This window comes from Bufo gargarizans, chromosome 1 (assembly GCF_014858855.1).
Source record: "Bufo gargarizans isolate SCDJY-AF-19 chromosome 1, ASM1485885v1, whole genome shotgun sequence".
In the NCBI taxonomy this organism is placed as follows: Eukaryota; Metazoa; Chordata; class Amphibia; order Anura; family Bufonidae; genus Bufo; species Bufo gargarizans.
Genome location: NC_058080.1, coordinates 424,072,039 through 424,099,876, shown reverse-complemented (window position 1 = coordinate 424,099,876; position 27,838 = coordinate 424,072,039). Strand labels below are relative to the sequence as shown.

Genomic DNA, 27,838 nt, shown 5'->3' with positions numbered 1-27,838 from the left:
GTCAGTAAGCAGCTTTACAAAAGTCGCACATCTTTACGAAAAAGTAGCATGTTCTATTAAAAAGTCTCATAAGATAAGCATGGTCCTCACTGGAGTGAAATTGCGCAATTTTTTGCGACTTTTTAAATAGTCTCAATAGTAAATCTGTCTAGAGATTAATTTACATAAGAAAACACGCCCACTTTCAGAAAACTGGCGAGCATAGTGCAGAGCAGAAAAAAGTCGCAAATTTTTGCGCAGTTTTAGTGATTGCGCAAAAATTTGCGACTTTTTCACTCCATTATTCTGACTTGAGCTAATGATAAATCTGGCCCAATGTATGATTCCAAATTTGTGGTAACCGTATGGGAAAGGCCCTATTCTGTTCCAGCATGATTGTGTCCCTGAGTACAAAGGGAGGGCCATAAAAATATGGTCTGATGAATTTCATGTGAAGGGACGTCAGTGGGTATCCTATACAGAGCCCTGACCATATCTCCACTGAACATCTTTGAGATGAACTAGAATGCCAATTGCAAGCTAGAACTTCTTGTCAACGTTGGTGCCTCACCTCACAAATGTTCTTTTGGCTGAATGGGCATACATTTTCATAGATACAAATTTGTGGAAAACATTTCTTTAGGTTATACCAGCCTCCATTCATCTTGGGGAACCAACTCCTCCTCATAACTTGAAGACCAACTCCATGTTAACCCCCGTAGTTTTGGAATATAATGTTCAACAATCTCACATACCGTAGGTGTGATGGTCAGGTGTCCATATAGTGTAAGTGTTAGCAATGCATTTTTGTACCTAATACCTTTACTGGTAAAGTAGTGGAAGTAACCATGATGCACCTGAAAAACCACAACAGAAACAGTGGGGTCTAGCAGACATTTTAATCAACTCAGGTCCTTGGATTCATTCCATTTACAGCACAATAGTAATGGAAATGTTAGCACGTTCTATAGAGCTTGACTAAAGAGGAATGGTTGCAGTTTCCTTCATATATAAGTATTTGATAGCCTGTTTAAAATGTGTACATAATATATAGAAAATACATGAATATTAGCAGATAGCCATTACATATTATTTTAGTTCTACCACTTTCTGCTCCAAAGTGGTCTGGTTGGCACCACTGAATTCATGCACCTGAAAAATAAAATAAAAAAAATTTGTAATCAGTTTCATACTTTGCAATTAAGCCCAAACCATAAAGCATAAAGACTTATTAGAAACTTTACTATAAACCCTTAAGGCTACTTTCACACTGGCGTTTTGGCTTTCCGTTTGCGAGATCCATTTAGAGCTCTCACAAGCGGTCCAAAACGGATCAGTTTTGCCCTAATGCATCTGAATGGAAAAGGATCCACTCAGAATCCATCAGTTTGCCTTCGATCAGTCTCCATTCCGCTCTGGAGGCGGACACCAAAACGCTGTCCGCCTGATGAAACTGAACCAAACAGATCCGTTCTGGCACACAATGTAAGGCTACTTTCACACTGCCGTTTCAGGGTCCGCCTGCGAGATCCGTTTCAAGGCTCTCACAAGCGGCCCCAAACGGATCAGTTTAGCCCCAATGCATTCTGAATGGATGCGGATCCATTCAGAATGCATCAGTTTGGCTCCGTTCCGCCTCCATTCCGCTCTGGAGGCGAACACCAAAACGCTGCTTGCAGAGCAATACGGATCCGTCCTGACTTACAGTGTAAGTCAATGGGGACAGATCAGTCTACATTGACACAATATTGGTGCAATTGTAAACGGATCCGTCCTGACTTACATTAAAAGTCAATGGGGGGCGGATCCGTTTAGAATTGCACCATATTGTGTCAATGTAGACGGATCCGTCCCCATTGACTTACAACGGATACTAGCGTTTGCATTTATAGGTGCGGATCAGTCTGTGCAGATACCAGACGGATCCGCACCTAACGCAGGTGTGAAAGTAGCTTAAGTCAAATGGCACAATAGAAAACGGATCTGTCCCCCATTGACTTTCAGTGGTGTTCATGACAGATCCGTCTTGGCTATGTTACAGATAATACAAACGGATCAGTTCATGACGGATGTATGCAGTTGTATTATTGTAACGGATCAGTTTTTGCAGATCCATAACGGATCCGCCCAAAGAATCCTCACTGTCTATTACCCTAAGTTCACACTTGAGCGTTTTACAGCGCGTTCCTACGCGCTGTAAAACGCGCAACACATGAAAACCAATGCTTCCCTATGAGGCTGGTTCACATTTTCGCGTTTTACAGCGTGTTTGAACGCGCTGTAAAACACCCGACGCTCAAACAAGTACAGGAGCTTTTTTTGGCGCGTTTGACGCGCGTTTGGGCCATAGACTCTTTGGACAACACTGCTGTCAATCACCCAAACGCGAGTCAAACGCGCGTTTACTATTACAAAAAACGCGCATAAAAACGAGCGACAAAAACGCGCATAGAAACGCGCGTTTGAGAAACTCCTAGGTGTGAAACCAGGGTTATAGCACATTGGCAATTCCTAACCTTATAACATTGCCCGGGAATGGGGCAGAGCCAATTATGAAGGGAGCACGGCTTTAATGTTAGCAGGTTAGGCTACTTTCACACTTGCATTGTTTTGCGGTATCCGGCAGAGGATGTCACTACTGGAAAACCGTTTCCATTCAGAATGCATGAGGACAAAACGGAAAGAGATCCGTTTAGCATGCATCAGGATATCTTCCGTTTCGGAAGCATTCAGTTTTGTGACCGGACACAAAACCGCTGCAAGCTGCGTTTTTGTGTCCGATCATAACGGACAAAAATGGATCAGGCACTGAAAACAATGCAAGGCAATGGGGACAGTTCAATTATTTTTTTTGTTAAGCCTAAAAAGGAACGCATGCATCCTGCAAAATCAAAACAGATCCGTTTAATTCCGGTATGGAGATCCTCTGCCAGATCTCAATACCGGAATTAACAACGCAAGTGTGAAAGTAGCATTGTCTACAGAAAAATGAGGCAGTTTTGCTTAAAGGGAATCTGTCACCAGTTTTATGGTGTCCTAACTGAGGGCAACATAAAAAAGTGACTGATTCTCTTAGCAAAATGCTGGGTCACTTTCTTTAATTGACCCAGTCAATCTGCCAACATCTTGTATTGAAAAGCTCCAGCTGATAATGATGAGTCATGAATATTCATGAGCTCCTGCCTCTTCCCGCCTACCTGCTGCTGATTGACAGTTATTTTATATATGAATCAGCAGCAGGTGGGCAGCGGAGTGGCTAAAGCTCTGAATTAACGAAACGCTGGACTCCATGACATCACGCTGGACTCAAATCATCTCATTAGCATGCGGCATCTTTGTGTGTATATTATGAGGTAACCATCTGTCACACCAGTAAGTGAATACAAACATCTAAGGCACTTTTTAGTAGTTAATGATTGTATATAATTAGTTGGATTATAATCAAATATCCACATGACCGGTTCCCTTTAAAAAGGTCATCCTGGAAAAGATAATGACATCCTCAGAAGCAATTGTCCAAGTCCCGGCATTCGCGCCAATCAGCTGTTTCAGGGAGTCACTGCACTCACTGGAGCTCTGGTGAACATAGCCGGCTCCCAGCAGTTTTCCAAAGACAGCGCCGGTCATTGTATAGTGGTTGTGCTGGATATTGTAACTCAGCCCCATTGACTTTAATGGGGCTGGGCTGCAACTAGGCCATGTGACCAATGTACATTGATGTCACTGGCATAGTAAGAGGCTGTGGCGCCCAAGGCCTCTTCTAACAGCTGATCAGCGGGAGACCGGCTGTTACACCCCCACAGATCTGATACTGATGACCTATCCTGAGGATAAGGCCTCATGCACACGACCGTTGTGTGCATCCGTGGCCGTTGTGCCGTTTTCCGTTTTTTTTCACTTTCAATGGGTCCGTGGAAAAATCGGAAAATGCACCGTTTGGCAGCCGCATCCGTGATCCGTGTTTCCTGGCCGTGAAAAAAATATGACCTGTCCTATTTTTTTCACGGCCAACGGTTCACGGACCCATTCAAGATTGGCATCCGTGTCCGTGATCCGTGTCCGTTTTTTCCTATCATTTCAATGGCAAACTTGACTTAGATTTTTTTTTCATTTTACATGTCCGTGGATCCTCCAAAAAAACAAGGAAGACCCACGGACGAAAAAACGGCCACGGATCACGGACCTACGGACCCCGTTTTTGCGGACCTTAAAAAAAAAACGGTTGTGTGCATGAGGCCTAAGTCATAAATATCCTTTCCTGGACAACCCATTTAAAGGGGTTATATCCTGTTAGACAATGGTGAGAATATTCCACCTGGGATCCACAGCTATCTCCAGAACTGAGCCCAAAAAGTGAAGGAGAGCGCACTGCACATTTACTCTCCATTCATTCCTATGGCAGCTCTGGGACCCACATCTGATGTTGGTGGCATATCTTAGAGCAGGGATCAACAACCTTCAGTACTCCAGCTGCTGTAAAACTACAACTCCCAGAATGCACACTTACTTGGCTGTTCTAACTCCCATAGATGTGAAAGGAGGATTCTGGGATTTGTAGTTTCAGAACAGCTGGTGTGCTAGAGGATGCTGGTCCCTGTCCTAGAGATACAGTATGCCACAAATGTCTAAGATGAGACAAGCCCTTTAACTCTTCCTTACTCCCCAAATGTCTTTAATAGACTCCAAAGGAAAATAATTCCAAAAGGATATGATCAACTGCTGCCTTTGTTAGAGTGTGTACAAGAATGACCCCGTCAAACTTCAGTAATTCAAAGACACTATTATGACCAGCAAAACCACTCTAACCAGTAGGGTTTACTATGATGCCCACTATGCTTCAATTAACTTAAGGGGTTGTCCCGACATACCCATATTTTCTCCCAGGCAGCCCCCCTGATGCGCAGGGCACGGGCTCTTTTGTTTACAATAACACACCGCCGGGCGGAGATTTCCACCCGGCAGTGTGTTCGGTGCCGTCACTGGCTCTAATGGGCGTGCTTTAGCGCTGCCCTAGCCGTTTTACTGGCTAGGGCAGCACTAAAGCTCGCCCCTCAGTGACGGTGACATCACCGGGCTTCCTGGCAGCCCCATGGAGAGCCTGGAACATCACCAGAACTCTTGAAAATGCCTTTGCCCTGCGCAATTTAGCACAGGGCAAAGGAGAGCATCGGAGCATGAACTGCTCTGATGCTTAAGTCAGGGGGGCCGCCTGGGTGAAAATGGAGGTATGTCCGGGTTCAGCTCTGAACCCAGACAACCCCTTTAACAGTTCTGAAATGTAAAACGACAGATACATACCTGTTTTCCATTTTTATAGAAGCGAAAAGTTGGCATACATTTAATATCACATTCTGCTGCAATATCCTGAAAGAGAAAAAAAGAACATATTTCACATATGAAGAGAAGTATGCTGGTATTTCTAAACCTGCAGTGTCACCATGTACTTCCTAGTGTAAAGACTAAACCTCGTACAGCAGCAAAATACAATACTCCACTAAAGCAGTACTCCCATCTCAGGCATTCGTGGCTGAGACCACACTACTAGTCTTAGGTGAACAGCTGGGATGGCGGTGCTATGCCCTTTCTTTAGCCCCCCATTCACTTCTCCGGCCATTATGAATCCAGTTTGTTGGAGATATTTTCAATTAAAATATTGGTCTTAATGGAGAATTCATGGTATGTGAGAGCATGAAACCCATGCACGCCTCTAAGTCTTAGAACCCAACCTCATGCATCTGCCCAAGTACCATAGTCCAACACAGAGCCGTTATATGGCCAACTGCATAAGACTAAGAGGCACTGCATTACCGACATTCAGTTCATGGAACCACAAGACGACGGGTGCCTCTCAATAAATTAGAATATCATCGAAATGTTACATTTATTTCAGTAATTCAAAAAACTTAAATTCTTATTATGTAGATGCATTACACACAACAATCCATTTCAAGTGTTTACTTCTTTTCATGTTGATTATGGCTTATAGCTAATGAAAACCCAAAAGGTTAGTATCTCAGAACTAAAATATTATATAAGACCAATTCAAAAAATGAATACAAAAATATTGGCCTACTGAAAAGTATGCACTATGTACAGTACATGCACTTAATACTCGGTCGGCGTGGCATGGAGGCAATCAGCCTGTGGCACTTTTGAGGTGTTAGACGCCCAAGGTTGCTTTGATAGCAGCCATCAGCTTGTCTGCATTGTTGGGTCTGGTGTCTCATCTTCCTCTTCACTATACCCCATATATTCTCCATGGGGTTTAGGTCAGGCAAGTTAGAGAGTTTCTAAATAAATAAAAATCTGGCAGTGCAATGCATTTCTAAAGACTACCATATGTTAACCCAGAGACATACATTTTGACATTACTAAAGCTGTTTTGGCATTTAAAAGCCTAAAAAGGGGTTTGACATCTATGGGGGCAGCACGAAGGCAACGTGCCTCCATGCCCCAGGGGGCTCAAGCTGAACTCTTAGGCCCCTTTCACACGGGCGAGTTTTCCGTGCGGGTGCGATCCGTGCGGCGAACGTATGGCACTCGCACTAAATCCTGACCCATTCATTTCTATGGGGCTGTGCACATGAGCGTTGTTTTTAACGCATCACTTGTGCGTTCAGTTGAAATCGCAGCATGCTCTATATTGTCCGATTTCGACGTGACGCAGGCCCCATAGAAATGAATGGGGTGTGTGAAAATCGGATGGCATCCGCAAGCAAGTACGGATGCCGTGCGATTTGCACGCACGGTTGCTAGGAGACGATCGGGATGGAGACCCGATCATTATTATTTTCCCTTATAACATGGTTATAAGGGAAAATAATAGCATTCTGAATACAGAATGCATAGTAAACCAGCGCTAGAGGGGTTAAAAAAATAATAATAATAATTTAACTCACCTTAATCCACTTGATCACGAAGCCCGGCATCTCCTTGTGTCTCCTCTGCGCTGAGCGGCTGAACAGGACCTGGTGTGAGCTGCATCATTAAATATCGGTTAAGGACCTTCGATGACGTCACTCCGGTCATCACATGGTCTTTTACCATGGTGAATCACCATGGTAAAAGATCATGTGACGTACCATGTGATGACCGGAGTGACGTCATCGAAGGTCCTTAACCTGTATTTAATGATGCAGCTCACACCAGGTCCTGTTCAGCCGCTCAGCGCAGAGGAGACACAAGGAGATGCCGGGCTTCGTGATCAAGTGGACTAAGGTGAGTTAAATTATTATTATTATTTTTTTAACCCCTCTAGCGCTGGTTTACTATGCATTCTGTATTCAGAATGCTATTATTTTCCCTTATAACCATGTTATAAGGGAAAATAATACAATCTTCAGAACATCAATCCCAAGCCAGAACTTCTATGAAGAAGTTCGGGTTTGGGTACCAAACAAGCGCGATTTTTCTCACGCGAGTGCAACGCATGACAATGTTTTGCACTCGCACGGGAAAATCGCGCATTTTCCCGCAACGCACCCGGCTCTTATCCGGGCAAAAAAAATGACGCCCGTGTGAAAGAGGCCTTAAGGTACTTTCACACTAGCGGCAGGACGGATCCGTCCTGCCGCCGCTCCTTCCCCATTGACTATAATGGGGACGGGGCTGAGCTCCGGCGCAGCACGGCAGTTCGCGGTGAGAGGCCGCCAGATTAAAAAGTCGGACATGCAGTACTTTTAGTCCGGCGGCCTTTTGCCGTGCACTGATGTAGTTCCGCCCCCATTATAGTCAATGGGAACGGTGCGGCGAAATAGCAGCAGGACGGACCCAACAGGCTGTTCACCCTGTCGGATCCGTCCTGCCGCCGCTCCTTCCCCATTGACTATAATGGGGACGGGGCCGAGCTCCGGCGCAGCACGGCAGTTCGCAGTGAGAGGCCGCCAGATTAAAAAGTCGGACATGCAGTACTTTTAGTCCGGCGGCCTTTTACCGTGCACTGACGTAGTTCAGCCCCCATTATAGTCAATGGGGACGGTGCGGCAAAATAGCAGCAGGACTGATCCGACAGGGTGAACAGCCTGTCGGATCCGTCCTGCCGCTAGTGTGAAAGTAGCCTTACCCCAGGGCACATGAGCCTTTAGCTACGCCCCTGGGGTTGGATACAGTCTTTGTAGACCCCAGAGTATCATACATGCCTTTTCTGGGCAATTGTACAACCTTTGCTTCAGGTCAGATTTATTTATAAAATTTTTTTGGGATTCGCTCATTTAAATCATTGTTTGATTTCTCTTCAAATCATAGGTTTTTAAAAAAAATACATACGGTGCAGTATAAAAAATATTTAGTTCAATAGGTTTGATTGCCAAATAAATTGAGAGAATATACAGATCTGCAGTCTAGTATCTACGTTCTCTGTGATCCACATGGAATGGTTTATGGTCATGTTCTTCTTAGTTTTATGGGGGACACTATAAAGTGAACTCAGTAACTTCAGTATGATGGCTTCAGGAATAAGAGAGAGATGGAAGAAATGGATCTTACCGCTGCATCATCCACATCCACTTTAAGAAACACAACATCGGCGTACTTTGTACTCAGGGTCTAGAAGCAAACAAATGAAAGAAGAATGAGCAAGACATGAAATCTCATAGGTCATTAACCCCTTCTACCCCAGGCCAGTTGCACTCTCCTGTTCAGGCAATTTCTTGCTAATCTGAAATGTGTCACTTTATGTGGTAATAACTTTGGAACGCTTTTAATCATCCAAGCCATTCTGAGACCGTTTTCTCGTGATACATTGTACTTCATGCCAGTGGTAAATGAGTCAATATATTTCATCTTTATTTATATAAAAAAAATCCCAATTGAAAATTTCTCTACTTTTAAGGCCTCATGCACACGACCGTATGTGTTTTGAGGTCCACAAATTGCGGAACTGCAAAAAATAAAACTGATGACGTCGGTATGGCATGCGTTATTTTTTGCGGATCTGTAATGTTTGCGGATCCATTGTAATAATGCCTATCCTTGTCCGCAAACCAGAAAAAATATAAAAATAAATAGGACAAGTATAGGCTACGAAACGGACATACTGATGCGGACAGCACATGGTGTACTGTCCGCGTTTTTTGAGGACCCATTTAAATGAATGGGTCCGCATCCTATCAGCAAAAAAAAAAAAAAAACACAACTAAAAAAACGGACAAGAAAACAAAATACAGTCGTGTGCATGAGGCCCAAGACAGATAGTAATGCCTCATAAAATAGTCATCATTCCCCATATGTCTACTTTATGTTGGCATCATTTTGTAAATGCCATTTTATTAGGACAATAGAAAGCTTAGAATTTTTAAAAGCAATTTTTCAAATTTTAAAGAAAACTACTAAAACCATTTTTAAACACTAATTTAGTGTTAATGCGATTTTGAGGGGCTTACGTACCGTAATGGAAACCACCCATAAATGTCCCACAAGAATTAAAAGGAAAATAGAGGTATAATAAAAAAATAATAATAATAATAATAATAGCAGATTTCTCAAGTTATATTAATATTTTTTTTGCAACACAGAAAGGGTTAACAGCAAAATAAACCTCAATATGCATTACTCTGATGATGTAGTTTACAAAAATACCCCATATGCGGTAGTAAACTGCTGTTGAGACACATGCCAGTGGTCAGAAGGAAAGGAGGGCCTTATGTTTTTTTGGAGGCAGATTTTGTTAGAATGGTTTTCGGGCACCATTTTGTATTTGAAGAGACCCTGACGTACCCCTAGAGTGGAAACCCTCAAAAAGTGACCTCAATTTGGAAACTACACCCCTAAAATAATTTATTAAGGGGTGTACTGAGCACTTTGACCCCATAAGCGTTTTACGGAGTTTAGAAACACTCGGCTGTAAAAATGAAAGTTTAATTTCTTCCAATAACACGTTCCAAATTTTTCATTTTCAAAAGGAGTAACAGGAGAAAAACCACACAAAAACCTGTTCCCATTTTCTCCTGAATATGGCAACATCTCATATGTGGTGGTAAATAGCTGTAGGGTCACATAGCAGGACTCGGAAGGGAAGGAGCGCCATATGGCTTTTGCAGCGCAGATTTTGATTTGTTTACAGGCGCCATTGGTTTAGAATTTTTTGAGTAATTGTTTTATGTGGGTTTCATTTTTTGCAGGATGAGGTGACGTTTTCATTAATACCATTTCGGGGTACATATGACTTTTTGGTCACTCTATATTACGCATTATGTAAGAAGAGGTGACAAAGAATGACTTCTGGCACAGTTTTTTTTATTTTACAGCGTTCACCTGCATATCATGTGATATTTTTATTGAGCAGTTTGTTATGATGCGGCGATAATGTGTCTTTATTTTTACGTTTTACACAGGTAAACATTTTTGACAAGAAAAATATATCTTGTTTTTGTGTTGCCCTTTTCTGAGAGTCAATTTTTTATAATTTTTTTTGAGCATTGTAGAGTTTTTTTTTTCGCGGGATGAGATGACTGGTACAATTTTTGAGGTACATACGGCTTTGATCGCTTGATATACACCCGCCCGATCACTGCAGCGCACATGTACGGCGCTGGGGCTTAAGTCAAGTTTCACAATGCTGGTGATGAAGGGGATAAATGGACATGCCTCATGCACACGACCGTTGTGTGCACCCATGGCCGTTGTTCCGTTTTCCGTGATTTTCTGCGGACCCATTGACTTTCAATGGGTCCGTTGAAAACTCGGAAAATGCACCGTTTGTCATCCGCCTCCGTGATCCGTGTATCCTGTCCGATTTTTTTTGACAGACAACGGTTCACGGACCCATTCAAGTCAATGGGTCCGTGAAAGAACATGGATGCACACAAGATTGGCATCCACGTCCGTGGCCGTAGGTTACTTTCATACAGACGGATCCGAAGATCCGTCTGCATAAAAGCTTTTTCAGAGCCGAGTTTTCAGTTCGTGAAAACTCAGATCCGACTGTATATTCTAACACAGAGGTGTTCCCATGGTGATGGGGACGCTTCTAGTTAGAATATACTACGAACTGTGTACATGACTGCCCCCTGCTGCCTGGCAGCACCCGATCTCTTACAGGGGGCTGTGATCCGCACAATTAACCCCTCAGGTGCCGCACCTGAAGGGGTTAATTGTGCGTATCATAGCCCCCTGTAAGAGATCAGGGCCTGCCAGGCAGCAGGGGGCAGACCCCCCTCCCTCTATTGTATTAATATCATTGGTTGCCAGTGTGGCCCCCCCCTCCGTCTATTGTATTATGATTGGTGGGCAGTGTGCGCCCCCCCCCCCCCTTTATTGTACCATCATTGGTGGCCAGTGTGCGGCCCAACCTCCCTCCCTCTATTGTATTAATATCATTGGTGGCACAGTGTCCGGCCCCTCCCTCTGTTGTATTAATATCATTGGCCTTTATTGTACTATCATTGGTGGCCAGTGTGAGGCCCCCCTACCTCCATTGTATTAATATCATTGGTGGCCAGTTTGCGGACCCCCCTCCCTCCCTCTATTGTATTAATATCATTGGTGGCACAGTGTGCGCCCCCCCCCTCTATTGTATTAATATCATTGGTGGCACAGTGTGCGCCCCCCCCTCTATTGTATTAATATCATTGGTGGCACAGTGTGCGGCCTCCCCTCTCCCCCCCCCCGATCATTGGTGGCAGCGGCGAGTTCCGATCGGAGTCCCAGTTTAATCGCTGGGGCTCCGATCGGTAACCATGGCAACCAGGACGCTGCTGCAGTCCTGGTTGCCATGGTTACTTAGCAATATTAGAAGCATCATACTTACCTGCTGCGCTGTCTGTGACCGGCCGGGAGCTCCTCCTACTGGTAAGTGACAGATCATTAAGCAATGCGCCGCACAGACCTGTCACTTACCAGTAGGAGGCGCTCCCAACAGCGCAGCAGGTAAGTATGATGCTTCTAATATTGCTCAGTAACCATGGAAACCAGGAATGCAGTAGCGTCCTGGTTGCGACGTTTACCGATCGGAGCCCCAGCGATTAAACTGGGACTCCGATCGGAACTCTCCGCTGCCACCAATGATATTAATACAATAGAGGGGGGGGGGGGGCCACTAATGATATTCAAACTGGGGAGGGAGGGGGGTCTGCCCCCTGCTGCCTGGCAGCCCCTGATCTCTTACAGGGGGCTATGATACGCACAATTAACCCCTTTAGGTGCGGCACCTGAGGGGTTAATTGTGCGGATCACAGCCCCCTGTAAGAGATCGGGTGCTGCCAGGCAGCAGGGGGCAGTCATGTACACAGTTCGTAGTATATTCTAACTTGAAGCGTCCCCATCACTATGGGAACGCCTCTGTGTTAGAATATACTGTCGGATATGAGTTTTCACGATTTAACTCAAATCCGATGGTATATTCTAACATAGAGGCGTTCCCATGGTGATGGGGACGCTTTAAGTTAAAATGTACCATCGGATTGGAGAAAACGCCGATCCGATGGTATAATAGGGACTCCTGACTTTACATTGAAAGCCAATGGGGGGACAGATCCGTTTGCAACTGCACCATATTGTGTCAACGTTAAACGGATCCGTCCCCATTGACTTGCATTGTGAGTCAGGACTGATCTGTTTGGCTCCGCACGGCCAGGCGGACAACAAAACGACTTTTTCCTTCATGTCCGTGGATCCTCCAAAAATCAAGGAAGACCCACGGAAGGAAAAACGGACACTGATCACGGAACCCGTTTTTGCGGACCGCAAAAAAAAACGGTCATGTGCATGCCTAGGCCAGAGGAGTGGCTATAACAGAGAATCTAGATACACTATCCTAGGGATCAGCAACCTCCAGCACTCCAGCTGTTCCGAAACGACCACTCTGAAAGTCTTTCACTTCTATTAAGTTCCAAGTACAGCCGAGTAAATGTGCATACTGAGAGTTGTAGTTTCACAGCAGCTGGAGTGCCGAAGGCTGCTGATCCCTGCACTATCCAATAGCTGAAATATGCTACTTTTATAGGACATCAACATATGAGCTCTTTACAATCAGGAAAGAAGTATTACACTCTTAAAGGGGTTCTAGGTGATTTAAAGAGATATTCTGGTTATAGTATTCCTGTTTTTGTGAAGTTATCCCCTATACTATGGAGAGGGGATAACTTCATATAACTAGGATTGATGACCTAAGATAGGTCATCAATGTGAGATCAGTGGGGATCAGACACACCTGCTGATCAGCTGTAGTGATGGAGCTACTAAGGAACAGCTGATTGGTGGCTATGTGGGGTGTCGGACTCTAGCCAAACTGATATTGATCACCTATCCTAGGGATGAATAATTGTTAAATCCTGAAGACTCACTTTAGGGTGAGGTCACACACACATCATTCTGGGGCTGTTTTTGATGTTCTTTTAAGCCAAAGCCAAAAGTGGGTTGGAAGAGAAGCAGCAGCGGCGGTGCTGGGACCAGGAGCGGCTGATCGATTCATTAGCAGTGCTGCCAGAAGGTTGGGTCCCCGTGCACCATACATCTTAATTTACGCTAGAATTCATTTTCAAGACAGAGTTAAGGTCTTCCATAAGTCCCGCACAGACACATTACTTACATCAAAGAAAGGTCCAATCATTTTACATGGCCCACACCATGTGGCTGTGAAGTCCACAACTACAAGTGAGTCTCCAGCTTCTATCAGGGCAGTCTTAAATTCCCCCTAGAAAGAAAAAGGGAGTGTAAATGTATTAAATATGTTTGAGCAGAAATGCAACATATGTCATAGACTATTGGGGGTCAGATTTGATTAACCAAATGGTACCGACCAGGACTCATTGCTAACCAGTTAATCTGTTAAAAGGGTGGTCTGTCATTTTTTAAACAATGGGAAAATAAAAAAAAAAGTTATAATCTCGCACACAACAGAAGTAGATGGCCTGACATGTAATAAAGGGGGGGGGGTGAAGGTTTTAAAAGTATAAAAAAAAAAAAGTGAAAAGACAAAATCCCCCCTTTTTCACCATATAAAAAAAAAAAAAAAAAAAAACTCCCCAAAGATCATTAGTAACACTGCATCCCAAAGCTTCACATCCTTCCCAAAAATAAAAAGGGATTAAAAACCTCAGTGATTTACTTACACACAAAAACTACAGCTTGACTTGAAACTATAGCGCATAGGGAACGCGCACACACAGCGTAGATGTAACTACATAGGGAACGCATCATCCCATTTAGATGATTTATTTTAAAGCTCCCATTACATTGTATGTAATATTAAATTGTGCCATTAGAAAGTGCAAAAAAAAAAAAAAATCGTATTGCTATGTGAATGGAAAAATAAAAATATGTTAAGACCCCAGGAAAGTAGAGAAGGAAAACAAAATTGAAGAAAAACTTAAAATTGCAGTCTACAAAAGTCAGAATTATACAGCTTGTCAAAATTTGCAGCAAATACACAATACCATCAAACTTCAGGGTGTTAAGGGTTAAACTCCTTTCCATTTCTCACTGGAGCAGCTATTTGCATTGCCTTGACCATTAGAACAGGATTTCTGATTACACACAGTGACTCAGCAGTATTCCTATGCAAGGCCTTTCGTCAGCACAGTAACTGAATAGTCCCCTGTGAAGCCGACATGTACACAGACCCTGGGGATGACTGCAATTAGATACCTGCAGCACCATGGACACCAGAAACCAATTCCCCTCTTCATGTAGGCTCCACAGGCTGAAGTCTGCCCCAATATCCCAAGATACAACTATTAAAGGGGTATTACAGTAATCAGTCAATCTTACTTCATTGTACGAGTCAGATTGGCGGGGGTCCGCCACCCGCACCAATCAGCTTTATGAGGAGACAGTGGTCTATGGCATGGTCTTTGCCATAGACATAGCAGCAGGAAAAGAGACGGCACATGAACACTGCGAACGCCTTCCACTCATACAGCTGATCGGCTTGGGTGCCGAGTGTCAGACCCCCACCGATCTGATATTGATAATCTATCCTGAGGATAGGTCATCAATATAGGAGAGCCTGGAGAAACCCTTACTACTCTTCTACAAGCTGTACTTCCTAGGGAGAAACTGCCATAATGCAAATATATACCCTGAGCTATCACTATAGATGATCCTCTGAGGGAGAAGGAGGGAAGATAGTCGTGCAGTACAGACAGGCACATGGATTGCAAGGCAGCTCTACGTACCTATATACAGTCCACAAGGCATTTCCATGTATTCTAGGATGTAGTCTATGGAGAAATAAACCTTGGGGCACATTTACAAAGTGATGTTTACACGCCAGTCTATGTTTCCCCTTGTGGCCGGAGGAGGTATGTGCCTTGCCCTAGGCCGTCTGTTTCTAGGTGTACAAGTTAAAGGGGTTGTCTCATCATGGACAATGGGGGCATATCCACCACTGGGACCTGCCCCTATATCGAGAACGGAGCCCCGGAAGGTGGTGGCTGGAGAACTCCGGTTCGGCCACCACCAAGCCGGCTCCCCATAGAAGTGAACGGGAGCATACCACGCATGCGTGGCCCCCACTCACATTCATTTCTATGGGGCTGACAGAAAACAACATTGCTTACCGGTAATTGGTTTTCTCGATACCCATGACGGCACCCCATGCGAGATAGACTATTAATGAGGAAATTAGGGTGGGACCACCGCCTGAAGCACCTACCTACCAAAGGCGGTATCCGTGTGAAGTTGGAGCCTGTAATGCAGTGCAGTTGGAGCCTGTAATGTAATGCAGAAAGTATGTGGGGAACTCCACGTTGCTGCGCTACAAATTTGAGCCAGAGAGGCGTCCGCCTTATCGGCCCAGGACGTAGCCACCGCTCGGGTGGAGTGAGCTCCAAACCCTGAAGGGGGAGAGAGACCCTGTGCTAGGTAGGCCTTGGAAATGTCCCTTTTGACCCATCTGGCAATGACTGCCGTGGACACTTTTCGCCCCTTATTTTTACCCCAAAACTGAATAAGGAGGTTTTCTTCTAACCTCCAGGCCGAAGTTAACAGACATCTTTTGACGTCCAGACAATGATACTCCCTTTCTAAATCATTGGAAGGATTTGTGCAAAAGGATGGAAGGATAACATCCTGACTTCTGTGGAAGTCCGTAACCACTTTTGGCTGAAAGGACGGGAGTGGCCTGATGATATCCTTGTCATCTAAAAAAGGTGGAAAAGGCGAGAAGGCTTGTATCTCTGAAATCCTTCTAGCCGATGTAATGGCCAGTAAAAAGGACATTTTAAAGGAGAGCATGTCCATGGGAATCTCTGACAGAGGTTCAAAAGGTTTCTGAGACAGGGCCGTCAAGACCGTGTTTAAGTCCCAAAGAGGGGACAAAGGTCTTATCGAAGGGCGGATCCTGGAGGCCGCTGAAAGAAACCTTTTTACCCAAGGATGAAGGGCCAACTGTACATCGAAAAAGTAACTCAAAACCGCCACCTGAACTCTCAGGGTGGAAGCCTTAAGCCCCTTGTCCAGACCTGCTTGTAGAAAAAGTCTATGACTCTTGAAACATTTGGAGGAGAGAAAGGGTCAGGACTGATCTCTAAGAAAGAGGAGACTTCCCAGATCTTATTGTATTACCTAGCCGTAGTAGATTTCCTACTTCCCAAAATGGTGGTATCTACCGACTGGGAAAGGCCCTGACCTAACCATATCCCCCTTTCAGTCTCCACACTGCCAGGTGCAAGATTTTTGGATTGGGATGCAGAATTGGGCCTTGATACAGTAGAGGTCTATATCAGAATCCCTAACATCCGGGGACTTGTCTGGTGACCCATGGCGGCCCTTATTAAATGATTTTAGGGAGGCCCTGACCTCGGATCGTATTAAGGACCTCATGTTTCTGGAGAGGCTCTGAGACTGCTCCGCCACCAATTAATCGATACACGGCGTGCATAATGGCTTAGAATAAGAAGATGCTAGGGCCACTCTGCATCCCGCACACTCCTTATGCTTTGTTTTTGAAGCCGCTTTTTTGGGGGTCTTTGCAACCTAAAACAAGTCAAAACAACACCCCATTAATAAAAAGATCAACCTCACCACTGATCTTTGTCCCCACTCCTCAGGACCGGTACCGGGCCTCGAGGGTTCCAGAGGTTCGGGGCGTCCATCTGCTGGCTCTGTCATCTTGAAGGAATGGAGCCTCTTCAGCACAGCACTGTGTGCGCTACATCAGCTGGCTGGATTCCCCGCAGCCCCATTTATATTTTAAAAAAAGCGCATAGGCTATTCCGGCGATTTTTTTCCCCTGCTTCCGGGTTAAGCCACGCCCGAGGAGCGCGCATGCGCAGACGCCTCACCGACAGGAAACCGGGCAAAACGCCAAACAGCATGAGGGAAGCCGCTTGAACACTGCCACAGCGGCTCCCTCGGGATCCGCGCCGGAATGCAGGGGAAGGCAGACTTTAGGCAGCAGCTCCGGAGAGCTTTCAGTCGCCTGGGGAAGGCCCCCCACTGGATCAGAACCTGGGCCTCCCCCCAGCTGCAGGTGAGAACCATCTTCAAACGTCCCAGGAACTTCCTATCCGGAGGACAGGAAACCTGAACTGGTGCTTGGTGGGGGTGTGAACCTTTTATCTTCTCAGGTTTCCTGTCCCGGATGGGAGGTCTCTGGTCGCATGGGGTGCCGTCATGGGTGAGGGGAAACAGCCGAGCCAGTGCTCGGCTATTTTCGCCGACCCCATAGAAAATAAATGGAGGGCGGCTGCGCATGCGCAGTGCGCCCTCCTTCACTTGCGGGGCTCCATTCTCGATATAGGTGCGGGACCCAGCATTGGGACCTGCACCTATAAGACAATGGGAGCATATCCTAGCGAGATAACCCCTTTAAGAAATTTGCAGGCGTTGCATGAAAATCCACACCAAAACTGTACTATTTACAGGTTTAGCGCACTTATCACGCAGTTTTGGTGCAGATTTTCTGTTTGTTAACAACCCCATTGAAATCTATGGGGAAACTGCCCTATATTAAGCACAAAACACAAACAATTGACATTTTGGCAAGTCAATTGCCATGCGTAAAAAAATACGATTTGTCAAATCTCACTCACTTTGCTGGTACATTATTACGCTGCAGTTTTTCAATACGAAAAAAGTAGCATAACCTGTAACTCATGCCCTTGAGCATAAGCGATCTGTGCCCATATTGCTAACCGTAAACTTGACTTGAACGGGTCCGCAATCTGCGACATACGACCGAAGATAGGTCAAGTCCTATCTTTTGCGGAGAGGAGGCACGGGTCGGAAGCTTCTGTGAGCTTCCCATTCGAGCCTCTGAAACGCAAAAAGATAGAACATCGTCTATCTTTGGCAGTATGTTGCGGACCCATAAATCCACACCACACAGTGCACACGGCCAGTGCCCGTATATTGCGGACTGGCCGCAATATGGGCACTGGGCCCTTAAGGTGTTGGGTATGAGCCCTAAATAGGTGTTTTAAGAGAGTCCTTGGCTGAAATGGGGGGGGGGGGGATCTCTTTAAGGAAGATTACAAGAAGATGACAGAGTTTACACTTGCCGACTATGGAGCCAATTTTACAAAGGAGTGGCCATTTAAAGCAATTCAGAAACTAGAATACATTCTGAGTCATCCTGTAAGAAGGCTTCCAGAGAAGGAAGAAAAGTTTATTTAATCAGTTGCACAATGGGAAATTTTAAATTGCGTATGTTATTTGAACAAATGAGGAAGGAGGAAGCAGCAGTTCTATTTGTAGGACTACCGACAAACCTCCACGTACTTCTTATCAGTTTAAGACCTAGAATGCAAAAAATACTGGCCTTCATGAAAGAACTATTTTATTTAGTAGTCTTTACCAGTATCTTGTAAAATTCACTAATTTGCTGTTATCAAAACAGGTCACTATGCCAAGAGGACTGGAACCAATCATTCATTTTGGATTTTGCCAATGTAGATTTCAGCCACAAATGCTGAGGGTTTTCCGAGACACAAAATACCACAGCCAGCCTGTGTGGCAGTACCCTGGTCTGCTATCTACTGACTTCTCTACCAAGCTACATTTTATCAATGGTGTTATATGACATGCCTTTTAAAAGGGTTGTCCGTGATCACAAAACATGGCTGCTCTCTTCCATAAACAGTGCCATACCTGTCCATAGGTGGAGAATGGTACTGCAGCTGAGCTCCATTCACTTCACTGGAGCTGTGCAACAATACCAGGCCTAACACGTGGACAGGTGTGGGTGTGTTTCTACTTCTGAATAACCTCTTTGGACCTAGTCTAAGGGGTCTAACTGCTTGGGACTTTTTTATATCCCATTTTGAAGGGCTTGGTTCCATGCATTACATATGCTGATCCTAGACCAGTGGCAAGCAGTGGACGGTCATGGGCCTACTGACTACAACCAATGAATGCATGAGCTTGCTGCAAACCCATGAAGCCATTGGTTGCTGTGATCTGTCATGGCTTGACGGCCTGCTGCCAGATGCACTGTGGTTTGCACTCTAAGGCTCCATTCACACGTCCATTCATTTTGATGTGCGGCACGGCTCCGGAAATACGGACCCGCACTTCCGGGTCCGCATTTCAGTTCCCCCCAAAAAATAGAACATGTCCAATTCTTGTCCACGGACAAGAATAGGCATATTATATTAGTGCCGGCGATGTGCGTTCCGGTGTCTGTGGATCCGCAAAACACACTACGGACGTGTGAATGGAGCCTAAGAGCTCATGCACACGCCCAAAGTTTCAGCCTGCATCCGATCAGTTTTTTTTTTGTGGACTAGATGCGGACCTATTCATCTCAATGGGGCTGCAAAAGATGCGGACTGTTCCGCGGCTAAATTGCACAGGGCAAAGGCATTTTTAGGAGTTCCGGTGACGTACCGGGGCTCTCCATGGGGCTGACAGGAACCCCGGTGACGTCACCGGCACTGATGGGCGGGCTTTAGCTCTGCCCTAGCCAGTAAAACGGCTAGGGCAGAGCTAAAGCCCCCCCTTCAGAGCCGGCGACGTCACCGAACACACTGCCGGGTGGAAGTTACCGCCCGGCAGTGTGTTATTGAAAACAAAAGAGCCCGTGCCCTGCGCGGTTTAGCGCAGGGCATGGGAGCGCATCGGAGCATGAGATGCTCCGATGCTAGGTTCAGGGGGGCTGCCGGGGTGAAAATAAGGGTACCCGGACAACCCCTTTAAGTTGTTCCCCGTAAAGCTGGTCATGCACATTAGTATTTGATAGGCTGCTAATTCCATCAAAATGAAGGGATTCAGGCAACATTAGGTACTTTACTTGCCATTTACCAAGCAGAACATGTGCCTGCATTAATACCTAAAAACAATTACGCGGTGTAGCAGATGAAAACCCCGGCAGCGTATCGTTTAGCTGCAAATAGCGCATTTTTCAAGTTCATCATTAATGGCCATTTACACAGCAAACCACATGCCCATTAACAGTGTGAAAACCATGCCAATATGCCAGCATGGCTTACTACAGCCATCTGAGAACTCGGCCTTACGCGGCTTCCTGCAAAGGGGTCACACAAGACGCCCATCATTAGGGGTCTATTTTAAAAGTCTTTCTGAAAAAAGGAGGGAAATCAGTATGAACGGTACATTAGAGCTACAGAAAGAATGGCCCGGAGAGCAGAGGACGGGTTAATATCTGAGAGGCGAGGTGATGGTCTTAGGGCATAGAGCAATTTCCCATCAATCAAGGCTAGGAGAAAAGTCATTTCTGAAAAGTTTTAGTGAGTTTACACTTCCTGACAGTCGGCCAGATCAGGGATAAACGTTCCTGCGAATACTCGTCCCGACAATCTGCCCGTGTAAAGGTCCAGCTGATCACCCCATGAACAAGCTCGTTCATCGGGGAATCCTGTCGGTCGGGTGATGCAGCTGTATGGGGACCAGGAATAGCTATAGTGATCCTTCGTCCTCATATTGTGGAGGTGATTGCTGCATGTAAATGCAGTTCTTCACCTCCACTGACAAGCATCAGACTGTCGGGAAGGAACATACGGCGTTATAATGGTTTATCAGGTTGTGTGTCTTGGCCAGACCTTCCTTCTACAGAATTAGGGCTCGTTCACACAAATGTTTTTTTGCGTTCCGTATACGGGCCGTTTTTTTGCGTTCCGTATACGGAACCATTAATTTCAATGGTTCCGCAAAAAAATAAAAAATTACTCTGTATGCATTCTGTTTACGCATTTCCGTTCCGTTGAAAGTTAGAGCAGTAATTATATATATACATATTTTTTTTTTTTTTGCGGAACCATTGAAATTAATGGTTCCGTATACGGAACTCAAAAAACATATGTCTTCCGTATCTGTTCCATTTTTTGCGGAACCATCTATTGAAAATTTTACGCCCAGCCCAATTTTTTCTATGTAAAAACTGTAAACTGTATATGCCATACAGAAAATCGGAACGGAAAAATAGAACGGAAACACTACTGAAAAAAATAAAAATATTTAAAAAAACAGATCCGGGAAAAATGGCCCGAAAAACACTGAAAGACATACGGTCGTGTGAACGAGCCCTTAGTGACATAATGCTGTCAGTATAAAGCCTCATGCACACATGAGGCCGCATCCGAGCCGCCGTTTTGGCACGCATCTTTTGCGGACCCATTGAAATGAATAGTTCCGTATACGGAATCAAAATACGGTCCATATACAGAATGCAAAAAACGCTTGTGTGCATGAGCCCTGACTAATACACTAGAGCAGTGGTGGCGAACCTATGGCATTGGTGCCAGAGGCGGCACTCAGAGCCCTCTCTGTGGGCACCCGCACACTGGATAAAGTCTGTGGTGTACCAATATTCCTTAGACTTTACCTGCCATTCCTCAGCGCAGGGCGCAGTATGAACAGCACAGGCAGCGCACTGAATGTAGGCAGGTTATTATAGCTACAAGATAAAGTACATAGAAGATATACTACATTGGACTGTAGTATTCAGGGTACATTGCCGTGCTGGCACGTTGCAATAAATAAGTGTCTTTTGGGTTGCAGTTTGGGCACTCGGTCTCTAAAAGGTTCCCCATCACTGCACTAGCGCCTTGAGCCGTGGGTGAGCTGTAGTCACTTGAAACAACAATGCAGTCCAGGTGCCACCCGGCAATCTGTGGCAGAGCAGTACCTACCTACAGCACAAGCTACGCATATACAATTATACTGTATATTTATATACGTAGCTTTATGAGGTCTACTTAATGGGGTATTCATGTTACTTCAAATTATCCCCCTTGGGAGTCTTGCTGACAAATGGGGTTATGTATCAAACTGGTGTAAAGTAGAACTGGCTTAGGTGCCCATAGCAACCAATCAGATTCCTACTTTCATTTCACAGCTCCTTTGGAAAACGAAAGATGGAATCGGATTGGTTGCTATGGGCAACATAGCCAGTTCTACGTTACACCAGTTTGATAAATGACCCCAATAGTTTATGTAGAATATAAGTTGAAGTAAAAAACAGGATAAGCGAGTACTGGCACATCACACGTAATTAAGGGGAATCTGTCATCAGATCCATTCATTTAAAGCCAGCTCATACTGTATGTCCGATGAGCCTGTGCCAGCTGAGCCCAATGTTCCTGCTCCCATGTCGCCTCATGGCCTTATTGCATAGAAAGCAGCTTGTTAATCACATGCTAATTATTCCCTGGGTGCAACAAGGTCGTTGGCGTTGCCCCGTTCGCTCTCTTTACTGACAGGGCACATTCATGTACACATATTCACACCTGGCTCTGAAGTCTAGTGGCAGTGTCATGGTGTTTGATGGAGCTCTCCCAGCACCTGGCCATGTATATCCTAAGGTAGTTTTTTTTGTATCAAAGGGTGTTTACTTTAATACTAAACTGCACGGAAAACGTGCAAGAAAAAAAATAAAAAAACCCACAGGGATAAGTATGGAACTTTTTTTATTATGCTTCCCATTCATTTCAAATGGGAGATTCGGGGCAGATTCTGCAACAAGATGGGGAATGCTGCTTCTTTTTCCCATGTGTGTGTGTAAAAAAACTGCTGCTTCTAATTCAAAATCAATGGGAGTCTTGATTTGTTTTTTAGAGCAGTTATTTTTAGGTGGAAATGCCCCAAAATGAGCACCAAAAACTCAGTGGGGGAGATTTATCAAAACTGGTGTAAAGTAGAACTGGCTTAGTTGCCCATAGCAACCAAATTCCACCTTTCATTTACCAAAGGAGCTGTGAAAAATGAAAGGTGGCATCTTATTGGTTGCTGTTGGCAACTAAGCCACTTTTCTATTCCACCAGTTTTGATAAATCTGCCCCAGTGTGAACTGGCCCTAAGGGTGAATGGTGTAGATTTATGTGCAGAAAAGCTGCCGCACCAAAACTGCACATATATGGCAGTTCATGTACCCATGTGAAAAACTACGCAGTTCGTCTACATTGTCCAGGCGAAAAACTAGCAAATTTGCCACGCTTTACGTAAAAATGCCCACAATGCTCTTTGCGACTCTTTACGCCAGAAGAGCCTTAATAAATGCCCCCCTTAGTACCTGTGCAGCAGATGGCGCTGTCCAGGAACACCGTAGAGGGACGAGCAATCACTGGAACGATCACTCGTCCCCATACAGCGGAGGCGATTGCTGCATGTAAGTGTAGCTCTCATCTCCCCTGATGATCTGACAGTGATCACGAGCGTCTGCTTTGTTCCTAAGGACCACTAACATCAGGATTTCTTCCTCGTTGCCTTACTTAGGCCTCATCCACATCCGCCGCGAGCTCTTCCGGCTGCCAGATCCTGCACAAATAACGGCGGATATCCGGTGTAATCCGACTGGATCTGCTGCCAGAGATGTGAACACAGCCTTACATATAGATTAGTTGTTTTTTTTTGCTGGATACAATACTTCAGCATGCTATGTCAAAAAGTAACTGAAGCGTACTAGAAAAAATATAAGAGGTGTGACCAGGGCTTTATGTATAAACGGTCATAAGTCTAACAGACACTGACACATTTCAAAGCTCTCACTAGAGATTAGTTCATGTGATGCTTAGTAACACTGCCCCATACAGTCTTCTGTAACGTTATCCAGCCTGCAGCACAACGCCCTGCAGGAAATCATGTACACCACTGTGTCCGCAAAATACCGACACCTTCTGTGTGCAAGGCGCATTTTCTCTCCCATCCCTAGAAAGGACTATTCTGGTCTGAAATATGGCCAAGAATAGGACATTTCTGCAGAATGCACATGAAGATGGGGACAGCACATAGATGACCTCCGTGTGCCACATCACTTAAACAACAGAAAGCAGGAAAAATAAAAAATAGTGCTCCGTTTGCATCCCTTTTGGCCATTTCCGTCTGAGATCCGTTATTTTAGACAGGAGAAAAAGTCCTTTGTGGAGCTAAGGGCCCATTCACACGACTGTAAACCGTCTGTATTCCAGACCGAAAATGGCGGTTCCGCAGACTGTGTGAATTCCATATTACGGATGCGGATCCATTGACTAGAAAGGGTCTGCAGTCCTCAAGCTACGGAGCGGAGACACGGATGAGACACTACGAGGGATTTGGCATCTGTGCCTCTGCATGTCCTATCTTTTGCTGTATATTGTGGATCGCAGATCCATTCAAGTCAATGGGTCCGCGCCACAATACGGGAATTCACACGGACGGAGCCCGTGGATTGCGGTCCACAGCGTGGGTTGCTTATGTTCGTGTGAATGAGGCCTAAAAACAGATGCAAAACGAGCCCAAAAGGATGCTCAAAATAAAGGATCAAAAGAACAGAAAACGAAACGGTGCTGCGAGTCTACCGGAAAAAAAACATTACCACATCGCTAAAGACACCTATAATTAATGGCATATTTTAACAGGTTTCTGACACAAAGCAATTAAAATATGGCTTTGAGACAAACCGCATATTAAGCCTGAAGGACAGAAAACTAATGAAAAGACAGAAATGGACAGAGATTGCTGCGGTTTTCTCAGTGATGATAGCGGCCAAAACCACAACAAAGCCGTATAAACGGACATGCTGTGGATCCACAATGTCGCACCTTTGCCACAGCTTTTTTTTTTATACAGTAATTCAGTCACATGTGAACGAAGCCTAAGGCTACATTCACATGACCATGCAGCGTTTTTTGGGGTCCGCAAATTGCAGAGTCGCAAAACACAGATACCGGCATTGTGCCTTCCGCATTTTGTGGACTGCACATGGCCAGCACTATACAGAAAATGCCTATACTTGTTGCGGACAAGAATAGGACATGCTCCATCTTTTTTGCGGGGCTGTGGAACAGAGCAACGGATGCGGTCCGCACACGGCGTGCTGTCTTTTGAGGCCCCCTGAAATGAAGGGGTCCGCGCCCGTTCCACAATGTTGCAGAACGAATGCGGACCCCTTCATATGGTTGTGTGAATGAGCCCTAGAAGGGTTCTCTGGGAATATCTAGGTCATCGATATGAGATTGGTGGGGGTCCATCTCCGGGCACCCCGTCTATTGTCTGTTTGAGGAGGCTCCAGAGCTCCAGCGAGCAGGGCGGCACAGCGCCGTACATTGTATAGTGGCAGTGCTTGGTATCGCCCAAGTCATGTGACGTCACTGGCCGAGGAAGAGGCCTAAGCACTCCAAGAGCGCAGGATACCGGGAGTCATAAAATAGGACTGATTCAGGGGGTTTTTTTTTCACGGAAAGGACAACATGCGGACTTGATATGGGAAAAATATGTTTGTGTGCACAAAGCAAAAAATCTAACAGAATCCCTTAAACCGCATAAGAATCAGCGCAAAAATTCTGCATAAACCACACGTCTGTGTGCACATACACGAGGTCTACGAAACAAGAACTGTTAGTCGGGCTTCCGATTCGTGCCTCCGCTCCGCACCTTGCGGACCCACTCAAGTCAATGGGTTGACATCCGTGATATGGAGCGCACACGGGCCGCAAAACCTGCACATGCGTTTGTGTGCATGAGCCCTCAACCATGGGAGGCTCAGTGATCACATTCTATATATGTGTCCTTCCAGTACGGTGGCAGAGCCATCATTGTGATACTACTACCACCATCAGTGGAGGCTCAGTGATCACATTCTATACACGTGTCCTTCCAATACAGTGGCAGAGCCATTCTTGTGATGCTACTACCACCATCATTTGAGGCTCAGTGGTCACACAATATATATCTGTCTATTTCTCCATCTATATCCTTCCAGTACGGTGGCAGAGCCATCCTCGTGATACTACTACTACCACCACCACCACCATCTCCCACTATCTGAACAGTTTACCCAGAATACTGGTGATGGGTGGAGAAGGGTCTTGTGGTCGGGTGAAAACAATAGTCACATTTACTTCTGGAGCCCTCTTCATGTATACATATAAGGGCTCATTCAGACGACTGTACCCGTTTTGCGGTCCGCAAATTCCAGATGCTGGCCGTGCGTTCTGCCAGCCCCACGACAGAAATGCCTATTCTTGCCCGCAACTGCAGACAAGAATAGGACATGTTTCATGTTTTTTGCGGGGCCATGTGCTGTCTGCATCTTTTGCGCCCCCATTGACATGAATGGGTCTGTATTGGAACGGATGCGGACAATAATATAGGGCCATGTGAAGAAGCCCTTAGTCGTGTAGGGTTCCCCTTTATGTACTCCATCAGAGCTGGAGGTGCCATTATCAGCCATAGACCCAGGGAGGAGATAGAGGCATCTCCAGAAGACTAGATATGCCAAGTCATGCTGGACAAGCAGAGCACTGACACTACATCTATGCTACAAAGCTCTGCTGTACGATGGCCTGCAGTATGGGGATAACCTCAAGTACTTACAGATGTAGCAGAGCGATCACCGCACAAGAGCACCGACACTACATCTATGCTACAAAGCTCTGCTGTACGACGGCCTGCAGTATGGGGATAACCTCATGTACTTACAGATGTAGCAGAGCGATCACCGCACAGGAGCACCGACACTACATCTATCCTACAAAGCTCTGCAGTGCGGGGACAACCTCATGTACTTACAGATGTAGCAGAGCCGATCACTGCACAGGAGCACCGACACTACATCTATCCTACAAAGCTCTGCAGTGCGGGGACAACCTCATGTACTTACAGATGTAGCAGAGCCGATCACTGCACAGGAGCACTGACACTACTACATCTATCCTACAAAGCTCTGCAGTGCGGGGACAACCTCATGTACTTACAGATGTAGCAGAGCCGATCACTGCACAGGAGCACTGACACTACTACATCTATCCTACAAAGCTCTGCAGTGCGGGGACAACCTCATGTACTTACAGATGTAGCAGAGCCGATCACCACATCTAGAACAGCACACAAAGTACAAGAGCTGCAGAATCTGGACCCAGTCTCCTCACTGCTGAATGTACAGGTAACTATTATCCGGCCACAAGTTGCCCCACATCTAAGGGACAAATGGCAGCCGGCTTCTAGCACATGGCCACAGTCACATGGCCCAGCATGTCGGTACCGCAGACCCCACTATCTTACCAGACTCTCCACATAGCGGACCATGGCGTCGGTGACCGGTTCAGATAGGCAACGAGCAAAGCGAGAAGAAGACCCGGCCGCGGGAGGAGTAAATAGACAGGGTGCAGTGGGCGGGGCCAGGCTTGTGTAATGGCTCCGGGAGCGCTGGTCACACGGGGGACGGGGAGGGACAGGAGGTGTGGGGCCTGAGGCGGGGTCAGCCTGAGGAGGACGGGCGAGAAGGAGGTGGGGGGCCTGAGGCGGGGTCAGCCTGAGGAGACGGGCGAGAAGGAGGCGGGGGGCCTGAGGCGGGGTCAGCCTGAGGAGACGGGCGAGAAGGAGGCGGGGGGCCTGAGGCGGGGTCAGCCTGAGGAGACGGGCGAGAAGGAGGCGGGGTCAGCCTGAGGAGACGGGCGAGAAGGAGGCGGGGTCAGCCTGAGGAGACGGGCGAGAAGGAGGTGGGGGGCCTGAGGAGACGGCACTTTACGGAAAGCCAAGCTATTTC

General features: G+C 45.9%; 1 protein-coding gene across 1 annotated transcript; it reads right to left on the bottom strand.

Moving 5' to 3' along the window:
* Positions 1-859: 859 nt before the first annotated feature.
* Positions 860-27,529, bottom strand: LOC122932235 (thioredoxin-like). The gene is made up of 5 exons (XM_044286532.1): positions 27,355-27,529; positions 13,505-13,609; positions 8,464-8,523; positions 5,278-5,343; positions 860-1,131 (listed from the first exon to the last, which is right to left on the bottom strand). The coding sequence occupies exons 1-5, from the start codon at positions 27,376-27,378 to the stop codon at positions 1,069-1,071; spliced, it is 318 nt and encodes a 105-aa protein (XP_044142467.1). The 5' UTR covers positions 27,379-27,529; the 3' UTR covers positions 860-1,068.
* Positions 27,530-27,838: the final 309 nt, after the last annotated feature.